Source organism: Nicotiana tomentosiformis, chromosome 4 (assembly GCF_000390325.3).
Source record: "Nicotiana tomentosiformis chromosome 4, ASM39032v3, whole genome shotgun sequence".
Classification (NCBI taxonomy): Eukaryota; Viridiplantae; Streptophyta; class Magnoliopsida; order Solanales; family Solanaceae; genus Nicotiana; species Nicotiana tomentosiformis.
In genome coordinates, this window is record NC_090815.1 from 129426849 (window position 1) to 129439340 (window position 12492).

General features: G+C 34.0%; 1 protein-coding gene and 1 non-coding gene across 2 annotated transcripts; one reads left to right on the forward strand and one right to left on the reverse strand.

Moving 5' to 3' along the window:
* Positions 1 to 3516: 3516 nt before the first annotated feature.
* LOC104085516 (uncharacterized) lies at positions 3517 to 8674 on the forward strand. Its single transcript, XM_009589571.3, has 5 exons — positions 3517 to 3980; positions 4567 to 4959; positions 6423 to 7013; positions 7200 to 7327; positions 8227 to 8674. Exons 1-5 carry the CDS (start codon positions 3567 to 3569, stop codon positions 8228 to 8230), a joined length of 1530 nt encoding a protein of 509 aa, XP_009587866.1. The 5' UTR covers positions 3517 to 3566; the 3' UTR covers positions 8231 to 8674.
* A 1992-nt stretch (positions 8675 to 10666) lies between these two features.
* Positions 10667 to 10739, reverse strand: TRNAE-CUC (transfer RNA glutamic acid (anticodon CUC)). The gene has a single exon. It is a non-coding gene; the product is annotated as a tRNA-Glu (tRNA).
* Positions 10740 to 12492: the final 1753 nt, after the last annotated feature.

The following is a 12492-nucleotide window of genomic DNA, read 5'->3' on the forward strand; positions in this document are numbered from 1 at the left end:
CATATTATAAGGCCAAATACATAGACTGCCCCTTAATGTTGACAGCAAAATCCATTTAAACACCTCAACTAACCCCTGTACTTATTAGACGCTCAAACACTCACCGAAGTGTACCTATTGAACCCTTCATGCACATGTAGCACAAAGAGTGAGTTTCACAAAGAATAGCTGAAATGTATTTTTTTTTTTTATATTTACTATTATCTTTCTTCTTCTTCGCTCTCATTTGTCGCCTGAATCAGTCATCTTCACATTTTCAAGCTTCTCACCAATTTTCTTTTTAAATCCTCTAGATAACATTCTTCTTCACAAAAATTATAAAATTTACACAACTCAAAAATTATATACAATAAAAAATAATATCTTGAAATTGATAACAACATCAGTCTCTCCGCCACGACCAACCACCCTTGCTTCGTCCTCACTCCACTCTCACCAAATATTTCATCAATATCTGCTCCATCTGGGAAGAACTCAGAAGCAAAAATATTGGACTATTTCTAATTAAATCCAAAACTAAGTGCAACATATCTAAAAAATGTCAATTGACCCAATTAAATTTTAAAATTCAATACAACCCACTTCAAATCAAGCGTTATTTTCTTCAATTTCCTTGTCTTCAAGGAGTTTGGTGTTTGATTTGGAACAATTAATTTATTGGAAAGCAAGTTGAGACTCATTGAAAGACGATAAGCTTTGTTACGGGAGGAATCCAAGGAATCATCAGTATCGATTTTTATCGCTGGTTTTCTTCATTTGTTGAGGCATTATTATAGTTGTCATTTGTTTAGGTGTTGCAAAACAAGAACTTGGTCGTATAATATGAATTCTAGCATAATTTGGTCTGAAAATGAGGAATACAAACATACTAGTGCATGATTGGGTAGTGTGGATCTTAAAAAGCAAAACAAGAACACTAGCCAAATATAGTCCTAGAGTTGAATTATATTACTAACAAAAAGAATATGTAGGAGGACTTCTAATCCTAGTTGAACTCTATCAACTGTGAGAGAATAAATGGTTTGTGTTGATTAGATTGTAATTGGTGTTACTTAATTTGAATATACGAAGATTCTGAAGAGAGATCTAGGTAACAATAAGTAACTGAACCATGACTATTAGTATTAATTATATACATTGCATACACCACCTTTGTTAACCCAAATAATAGTATCGCATGGATGATTTAAAATATATTCAACTTATTTTATAAGATACCCTGTTTGATATAACAGGATTAACATATACGGTCAAACCTCTTTAACATCCTCATTTGGCCCGTTTGATATAACACGATTAACATATACAGTCAAACATTTCTATAATATCCTATTTTATATGATACCATGTTTGATATAACACGATTACCCCGTTCGATTTAACACAATTAACATATATAGTTTGATCCGACTAATTTTTTCTAAGAGTATAATACATCTTGGAAAAAACTGATCAATTCTAGTCTTCTAGATAAGCACAATTTAAAGGGTAATTAATTAGAACTAATCTAATACCAGTGGCGGAGCTAGAAGCCCGCCTACGAGTTTAGCCAAACCTAGTAGCTTTTGCTCAAATTGTATATTTATGTTAAGAAATTCATTAAAACTGAACAAATATTAAATTTAGAACCTAGTTGTTAGTATTTGACGTAACCCATAAAGCTGAAATCATGATTCCGACTATGTCTAATACACTTTGCACGAGTTGGAGTACCTGACAGGACTGGAAGTCCTTTATCTATTTTTATCTCTCGAGTTTATGCCTAATGAGTCAACACAATACGCAAAAAATGCTACCTTAACAATGTATAATCAACACAAGAAACTGAGAAATCACAGAATACTGCTTGTATTATAAGTAAAAAACAAAGAAAGTAAATTAACGACAATAATAAAGAAAATAAGGCTAGTTTCTAAACTTCTCCTTCTATCGGGAAAACACTTGTTTGCATTTTGGTTAAACAGTCAAGTTCCATTATCACCATGGCGCATAAGCAAATACATAACAAGTACAAAAATAAAAAGAGTAAAGGGATAACAGCAAAATAAGGAAAAATGTTAGGTGGAATTTTTTCAATTCAACTCCGATCACTACTGCGAATAAAGAGATCAAAAATAGTTGGTGTCACATTAGTTCTAACGTATAATTCGTACAGACCGTAAAATTTAAGATGGATAGTTGGGTTAGTCCGAATTGATTCAATAGCTTTTCAATCTGTAGGCAGAAAAATCACATCTCTTTTATCTAGAAGAAAAGCGAAACCAACATTCTTAATTAATAAACTTTAGATGGTAGAATCTTACTATTTACCAATTTCATCCACCATAAATTATGTAACGAGACATAACAAATGCAAAAGAAGCATATACATCTTTAGATTAACTTAGTGTTGATTTGGCGCCCGTTTGGATTGGTTTAAAAAAGGTTTTACACATTTATCCATTTTTAACTATTATTTTAAAAAATAGCATCATTTATTGCTTATTCCATAAAGAGCACTTTTTTTTTCATTATTAGCATATTACAAAAATTAAGCCCAACATTCATCTTCTTCACTCCATTTTTTAAAATCTGATGCATATGTGAATGCCACCTAAATTCAAGATGTATTGATTTATATGTCTTTTATACTTTGTATACCAAGTATCACTTTAATTCAAAATATATTTTTTTATATATAATTTTTATATATTTATTTGTGAAGTGCCATCTTATTTTAAGATATATTTTTAACGTATATTTAAAATATATTTTATAGGTCAAGTGCCATTTTAATTCAGGATGTATTTTATATAGGATGTATTTTATATATATATATATATATTTTGTATATTTATATGCCATCTTAATTAAATTTAAGATATATTTTTATGTATATTTCACATGTCTAAGTGTCATCTTAATTGAAGATGTATTTTTTATGTATATGTTTTGTATATTTATATGTGTTAATTCAATATTTTTTTTAATATACATTTTGTATATATTAACGTATATTATTATCGAAGTAAGATCTTGATATTAAGAAAGGAAGGAAGAAGGAAGAGAAAAACTTAAGAAAGATAATTAAAAAGAAAACGAATGGAACAAATTTAGAAAATATATTGGCTTCGGTAGAAAATAAAATTAAGAAGATGAAGAAAAAGAAGGAAAACTAGTAGATAAAGAGAAAAAAATGCATGATTTTTGTACAAAGAATTATTGACTTTCCATTCAAATTGCTTATGTTTAGAAATTAATAATTAATATTCCTATTTTAATGGAACTGTGTGCTATAAATATAAATATTTTTCTGCCACAATTATAATATTGAATTTCATGCTACGAATTTATTATATTTCTTTTAAATTGTAACAGTTATGTTTAGTTCCCTTTAAGTTTTTATGTTTATGTAATTAAAAAACAAACTACTGTATTTCAACTGAATTACAAAAACTGTCACGTGATACTCACGTGTCATGTGGCTCTCTGGTTTTAGGGTTTTAGCATACAAAAGCGTCTCTACGGCTAAAAATCAGAGTTCCAACATACTCTCTGTGCCGGAGATTACTACTTGTGTGTAATCAATGGGGAAGAAGAAGTTCATCGACAAGAAGAAAGCAGCTACATTCCAGTTATTCGCCCGCGATTCCTCGGATCCGGTTTACGAATCCGGACCCTCCGCCGCCACAGACAGAGTATTCGTCAGAGTTGACAACAATAACTACTCAATCGAAAACTTTGACGCCGATGAACACAACGGTGATGACCCGAACTCAATCTTCGCGGATGCTCCGGAAGATGAAGATGGTTGGGCCGGGTTTTCGGGTACCCGAACTCAACTACCGGATGATGTTAGAAAGGAGATATTGGAACTTGGGTTTCCCGACGATGGGTATAATTATTTAACTCACTTGAGGGAGATTAAGAATACTGGTGGCGGCTCTGCTTATTATGAGAATCCCAAAGCTAAGCTTAATGAGCTTCCACATGATGTTAAGGTTCGTTAATTCTATTGAATTATTGTATAAACGCATTTGACCTATAAAATTAGGACGTTATATTTTTTGTTATTAAAGCTTCACTTTTACTTTTTCTGCCTAAATATGTTAGCTTTGGTTGAATATTTAGTCTAATTCATTAGTATATATAATTATGCAGAAAGAATTATAGATGAGTTTAAATGGAGTAACATGGTTCATATATCCGACCCCAACTTGTTTGAGACCGAGGCATAATTGTTGTAGTAGTATTGTTCTGTCTTATGTAATTGTACAGAGTTAGTAATGAGATGTCAGCTTTGATTGAATTAGTTTGATTATACAATTAAGTATCCCTCAATTGCCATTTGATTGGCACGTGGATATATAAAATCCTTTATACCATTCTGCTCTATTTGAGGTTCTATGAATATTATACTCATCAAAATTGTACCTTTCTCGGCCTTTTGGCTCGGATCTGGGTAGTATATGTTCTTACCAGTATACTCATCTAAAGGGAGAAAAAGCAAAGAATGTTTAATGAATTTTAAAGGCGTTAGCTTTGTGGCTTGTTATTTTAAGTTAACAAATTTTTGGTTTTGGCTAGGCATATGATGCTTCAAAAGTCGAGGTTGCGAAAGTGAATGATGATTACAACGAGAAGTCTGTATACAATGTGGCAGCCAAGACAGTAGGGGTAAGAGTTCAGAAGGCATTGGATCCTGAAGTTGCTGCCTTACTCGATGACAGTGATTTGTCACATTTTGGGTCTGATGTGGAGGATTTAGAATTAGAGGAAGATTTTATGATTAAGGCAAACCTACACGATGGGGCAGTTAATGTGGAACTTGATGACAATTTACGCTTGCCAGAGAAATCGAACCTTGACAAAGTAGGACGCAATGATACAGCTGGGCATGTACAGAGAAATGAGGCCAAATTTGCAACTTTTGAAGAGAAGCCAAGAGCACGCCGCCTTCTGGATGAACAGTTTGATCTGGTAAGCAGTTTGTTCTCCTTTTTTACCTGTACAAATACGCGAGGTTATTATTTTACTAGCCTGATCACAACTTACAAGAGAGCAATTACTGCAAATAAAGCTAGCTAAAGAGACCATAATTATGTTATAAGAGGACCTCAGCCCGTGTTAAATGTTCTAATTGGTATAATTTGCCTTTTCTCTGATAATGTGGTTCCGGGCCTTCTGGAATGGTGCTCATCTTGATATTCATTGGGTTACTTTCTAGATACTACCTCGCACTAGCACAAGTATTGAGTAGCTTTTCCCACGATGTCTTAGTTAGATGGGAAGAATTTACCTAGTTATGGTGGGAGGCTGCAGGGCATTGTAGAATAGTGGAGGTGCGCTGGCTCGGCAATGCGAAAAGGAAAAGAAAAAAGAATTTACCCAGTATTGCCTCTGAGGCGTTCAAATCTTGATTCTTAAGGTTGTTACTCCAACCCTTTGACCGTTAGGCCCGCTCCATTAGGTATAAAATTTCAGTATCTGCCTTAAGAGCATTTTCCCAAGACATTGTTTCTTTGCAAAGTTTTATTTCTCCTTTGTTCGTTTTGCTTACTAATAGAGGCAATCTAAGCAACCTTTTGTCTCTTATCATGGTAATTACTTGTAGAAAGATTTTTTATTATCCTTTTTCAGCATCAACTAATACAACTTCAGATACATACAAATGACATGTTTTCAGCTGAGATTGAGTTTATATTTACATCTGTGTTTATACGTATTAGGTATTTCCACTAAAGCTCTTATCTTCTTCCCTCAGACTGTACTTCTAAGTTCTAATTAGTACATCCTATTAAGGTTTAAACTGTTACTATTTGAAACTTGAAATAGTATTTGGAAGTACTGCTGTTTATGTTTGCTTAACACTATTGTTTTTCAGCAAGCTGTTAGACTCATTCCTTGACCATTTTTGTTCTGATGACTGGTTTCATATCACAGTGTCTGTTCATTGGGCTAGAAAAAATCGTAAATCGTTTAGTGATGGGCTGAAAGAGGAAAATAAGATAAAATAGTTTGTTTGACATCATTGAAGCCATAAGCATGTACTGATTTGTAGGTTTAGCTTTACATTTTATTTTCATTTCTAAGTTGCTTCTAGGTTTTTGCGTATTTGGTTAAGCTTATGGTGTGTATAGTAGTTTGGTCATTTTCTATTTTTGTAGTAATTTAGCAGAGTTTGCTTCATTTGGATTTATATGACGTTTCCTTGTTTAAATTTGGAGTCTACTTGCTTTTAGGTAGGAGAATAAGAATAATAATATAGTCTGCTTCGTAGGCCTCCTTGTAAATTTAACAAAAGTCTTGAGGGTCCTTAAGTCTCTTGTAAGTTTTTAATTCACTAGTGAGTTGATATTATGTCTGCCTATTTAAGATAATGTCTGCTTGTTCTCTGATATTGTTTAATTATCTTATCACTGTCTTGCATCTCACCTTTTCAGCTTGAACTTCAAGAGTATGGCTCCAATACCGAAGATGAATATGATGATGATATGATTGAGGACAATGAGTGTCAAGAGTCCCTTGCAGAAAAGCTTAATCATGCATTTAAGGAGTGTGCCATTGATGGCATGGAACTTGATAATAATGGACCAGATGATGGGGAATTGCTTGAACCTGCAGCTGATGTCATAAGCCGGTGCAAAGAATATGCTGAAAAGTATGAAAATGAAGGTCCAGAGGAAGAGGCGGCTGTTTTAGATGAAAGCAGCAGCAACTCAGAAGTATGGGATTGTGAAACTATAGTGTCAACGTATTCAAATCTTGATAACCACCCTGGAAAAATTGTAGCTCCTGGAGCGAGGAGAAAAAAGTTGCTCCCTGCTATTTCTGAAGCCTCGCCTATAATATCCCTAAAAGGAAAAGAGAAGCTTCCGGTTGACTATTTGCCAAGCAAGGGTAAGCATGCCGTGCAAAAGGAGGATAAGAAAAAGCAAAGTTCAGAAAAGGAGGAAAAGGATAACTCAAAGTTAGAACAACTCAAAAGAAAGCAACATGGTGAAGAGTCAAAGGAGGAAAAGAAAGAAAGAAAGGTCTATGGTTGTATATCAATATTATTTATTGTGGAATCTCATTGCTCGATATATATTGCACTTAGGCGGATATCTCTTTGCTGAGCTTGTTCTTCACTTTGCCTGCGCCTTCTGCCTTTCTTTTATCTTCGCTTTTGTGCATAATGCAACTGATATACTGTTAACATTAAGGTTCTACCTTTGCAGGCTGCTGTGAAGGAAGAACGGCGTGAGGCTCGTCGTATGAAAAAAGAAATGAAGGGGCTGTATAAGTGTGAAGCACAGCGTGCTCAGAAGGTTGCTGCTTTTACTGGTCCATCTGCCATACATCTCATGTGAGTATCCCTTCAGAATTTGTGTGTCAAGTTCTGGCGACGTACACATGCCTGTATACTTTTGTATGTCAGAGTTCAAGGGGAAGTAATGTGCATCGGTGGCTTTTTAAGTCTGATGGAAAACATAAAGGGCGGTGCATGAAGTTTTGGTTGGATCCTTGGTGCTTTGTTCAGCCTTAATTTAGGGTGCATTACTAGTCCAATCTCCTATTCTTAGAGAACTCTCCCTTCTTTCTCCTATTAAAATCTAAATTCTTTCTAATAAATTCTTCTACATCATCATTGCTGAAATTACTGTTAAAATTGCTCTCCCTGAGTTGGTGTTCACAATCCCTTCTCAAATCTGGGCTTATTTATTTGAAATTTTGTTTGGTTTAAAGCTCATTGTTTTCCCACAATTGCAAAAAGGATTACCTCAGGCTAACTCAACAACTCCAATTAATCCAGCTTCCCTGTTTACTGGTTCTAAGCCAATGATAATTGAACTCTTCTACAGCATTGCTGTTTCTCTGTAGACAAACAAAAAGAGCCTGAAATTTGAAATGTTCAATGTTAAGAGCCATAAATAACCAGACTTTAATATTATGCAGTTTTGACATGTCACTTTACAGCTAGCTAGATGTTCACAGTTAATATTTCGTCTAGCATCCGATTCCTGGCGGGAATCATCAACTTTATTATGTTTTAATAATGGTGTTCTTCCTATCTTCCCTAAAAGAAATAAGTAAACGTGGACTCGAGGAGGCACTAAATATAATTATAGTTGGCTTCATTATTTTGATTTCATGATGGCAATTTACTTGTGAAATATTTAATGTTTTTTTTCAAATTTAACAGTGGAGTAGCTTGTGGTTTGGAAAAAAAAAACTGAGAATCTTGGTCTGTTTATTCTCTCACAGGTGACATTGTTTTGCTTCTGTTCTTCAAAGTCGAGCCTTAGCAGCTGTAGTTGGATATTCAAAAATAGGAGCTTTTGGTTGACTCATGCTCTTCAATTAGACGATATTCGAAAGCTTTTATCCTCTTAGATGGTATATAATACACGATAGATCTTCAATACAGTTCTCAGCTACGTTAATGGATGTGCATGGTCAAGCAGAGTTGCAGCTTGATGCAAGTTTTTGTTTATTTATTGGTGGAATATGCAAGAGTGTTGACATTCTAGATAAGCTTGCTTACAGTTTATGATGCTACTGGAGTTTTAACCTTCCCGTTAGTTTTTGAACGGTTTGCAAAATTTGTGCCTTCCGTTTGTTTAAAATGAGAATCATTTCTGTAAAGTTTATGATTGTGGATTGGAATTGGATCCTTGGAATTCCGTATAAAGGTACTGGATAATTTGAGTTACTTTGCTAGGACAAGTCAGCTGCTCAAACTGAACCTTCAGGTTTCGGTTCTTGAGTTCTTCTACTGCCCGGCTATAATTGCAATATGGTTTTTCATTATAAAAGTTTTCGGAGCTGCTCACAACTGAAACTTATATATGTCTCATTTATTGCTTTTGTTGATTCTTTTTCTGCTGCGAGGAATAAATTGATCATAAGCTAATGGAACCTGTATGTCGTGTTTTAGATTACAGATACTGGTTAATCTTTAATAGCATCCTTGAGAATGGCTATCTGAATCAAACAGATTACAACTCTTACTTACATCATAGCCTCATATCATGTATGCTTTATAACCTAAGTAAGTTGACATAAATGTAAGTGTACCTAAACGAAACGATGATTGCAGTTACTGAGTACTCGTGTGAATTATAGTCTAATAACTGCGTTCAGATCAGTTTGCTTTTTGCTCCTTTGGTTTATGGTCCTTCCCATGAGGAACAGGAGCTGGGTCACCTCCGCCAAAGTATGGTGCAGGATCCCAGAAACCATAATCTTGATACTCTTGTTCTGTCTGAGATTGAGATTTTTCGACGTCTTTGAGCTTGTTTAGTTGTTCTTCCTGGATTGAGGCGTAATTGTTGTTGTGCTGTAAATCCTGGAGTTGGAATATCACCAATGCTGGTGAAGCTGATGACGATAACGGCGATTTCTCTGCATATGTAGGAGGTAACATCTTGTTTGGTACTATAATAACCAACATGCATAGAATTTGCATGAGTGACCTTACAGTAAAGATTGACATGCGTAACTGATGTATTATATTGTGCCTAAACTGCGCCTTGTTTTGATTATATATGTGCTTATATTAGCAGAATTGTAGGATGAGTTTTGTCAATTTATAGAAATAAGAAGTTTTTAAGGAAAAAAATGAGACTCTGTTTTGATGTTTAAGTTGAAGTTGTTTTAGTATTTGAGGGTTTCATGCATGGCGAATGACATAATCACGGTTCTTGCATGCACGATTTTGGAAACAGCTCATGTCGTCACAGATCCAAATTCTTTATAATGCTAATTTTCTTGTTTGTGTATTACTAAATACATACATGAACATGACAAGAGTGAGTTACTCTATTGGTTTATCGGAAACAGCCTCTCTACCCTAGGGTAAGGGTAATGTCTGCGTACACACTAACCTCCCCAGACCCTACTGTACCTTCTATTTTTTAGTTAAGGGTTCGATCCCGTACTCTTTCTTCTTTTGAATTATATATTAATGTAATAAACAAGGTTAAATCCCCTGCCGCTTTTTCTAGTTAAACATACTATTTTGTTTCCTTTTTTTATTGGTTACATGTTTTCTTTCAGTTAATTTTTTTTTTCATTCTCTTTCTTTCATCTTTCTTGGAAACTCAGGTGTCATGGTACTCTATCTTAAAATTCTGGATATGTAAAAATAATTCATCGATAAAGTAAGTGTCATGTAATTTAAAGCTGTAGAGTTCGATATTCACCAAATATTACCTTTGCTTTGAACTCTCCCCACCCAATTGAAGATAAAATAGAAATAAAAAAATTGAACAATGCTTGATTTGTTTTTTTGCTAAAAGCTGCCAAAACCTCAATTTTACGTTTCTGAACTATAGTTGGCTCTGATAATGTTACTGTTACTACAATTACCAGTTGATGATGTTAATTAAATCCACCATAGCAAATTTCTGGTAAAAAACTAGTTCTTCTAAGCGACTCTCAAAAATATTACTCCCTAAACAAGTTGTAAAAAACTTTGAAAAGACAAACGTCCATTTGTTTATTTATTTAATTTAGCAACGAGAAAAAGCTAGTGTAAATTTCTTATCCTAAACTAGTTCTTTATAAGAGAAAATTCAAAATGCTACGTAGTTTGCGATTAGGTTGAAAGTTTTAGCAGGCGAAAGTTTAAAAGACGAAACGTTCATTTATTAATGCATTTTGGAAAAAGTAAAAAGGTAGAGGGGAAATTTTAAAAAGTTAATTCCGTTGCCGGGACTTGAACCCGGGTCTCTCGGGTGAGAGCCGAGTATCCTAACCACCTAGACTACAACGGAGTTGTTATTTATTTAAGAGCATTTTCCTTATAACATCAAAAGTATATTACAAACAAAAGTAATCAAATTTGCTCCTATACTATTCGAAATTGAATATAACTTGCCCCTTTGTTAAACTTTTGATCTAATATTGCCTCCGCCATTAAGAAAAGTTTCACTTTTGCCCTTGACCCCTAACAAAGCACCAATTCTTTAGTAATTTTAATAGTTTGTAGAAGAATTTGAACACACGGAGACCTCTCATTTCATGTTAGAACAAAATCGACACGATTAACTAACAACAAGGATATTGATGTACCAAAAGTTTAACGGGGAATAATTAAGCAATCTTAACTTGTAGGAACAAATTTACACCTTTTCCCCGAGAATGCCTTATAGACATTCGCAGATGCGGACGTACTTTATTAGTACATGTTTAATTGAACTCATAACTTTCGACGCGGAACATAAATTTATTATGTAAAAATTTATTAGAATTACAATAAATAGTAAAATTTTATTCATATAATTTAAATTCTGAACCTCCCGACATTTGTGTAAGCCTTAAAGTAAAAGACTACAAAGAGATGATGAATCATCATGATTCATAATGAGAATGAGGTCCCAGTCGAGTTTAATACTCGTGTGTATTATTTGCAATTATTCCACTATAATACTAGAACTACTTTAAATGGCAGCAAATCATCATTTTAACGTATGAGCATAGATATTCCAGCCAATTAACAATCAAATACACTTTCCAATCTAGGTGCAGCCCTTGGCCAGATACGCCAATCTTTAATCTAAATAAATACTAAATTACTAAATACCATTTGCCTTTTCATGTCCTTTTCTCTTCGTTTCTTTTTAAATTGCGTAGAGAAATAGTCTCGGCATTAAAGGGATTTTCCAGCTAACCACATTCCGAAATAATAAAAGGGATGTTAACTAATTAATGTTCCTAGTGATTGGATCAAAGAATTTGCATTTGTGCATCTACTTCATCATTGTCTGATTGCTTAATTATTATAGCTTCAGACTTACCATTTCTTTAATGCCAAGATTCTCTTTTTTCACATGATTTGTGCAGTCCAGACCGGCTAAACATTTCACCAACATTCCCTTTTAATTGATTAGAGTATTGCTTGCTATATACACCTGTCAGGCAGTCGCAGAGTCGCATGGACCCAAGAGTGGTCAATTCAATCATTTTTGTCCAAAAATATAGTTTGGTTCACTAGACTCTCGTTATGCGCGCAGAAACATATCCGTAACTCATTGTATGTGGGCACGTAAATCCATGATCTTTACGCCAAACTAAATATTTTATGTAGATATTTTTTAAAATTGATCAAATATTACCTACTAGCACCCATGATCCAAAAAGACTAAATGGTTCACTTGATTGAATGCTAAGTTATTTACTTAAGAGGAATAAAGATCAATTCTCACTTAATACTTTTATTTTTTCCCCTTTTATAATGGGGCACCCATATTATAAAAATTCTAGATCCGCCTCTGTATGCGCGGGGTTCGGACAAAGGACCGGACCACAAAGGTCTATTGTACACAAACTAATCTTGCATTTCTCTATGTCTTCAACATTTTTCTTCTACAGTGCAAAAAGACTGTTCTTCCAAATCATAACTTAATGTTTTCTATTCATTTTCAACTAGCTCACTGGCTTTTTGGCCCTAAATAGTGTAGTTATAATCAGTTAATTCCAAATCACAAGAAGAAAGAAGGTGAAAGAAGGGAATACCCAATATGACCT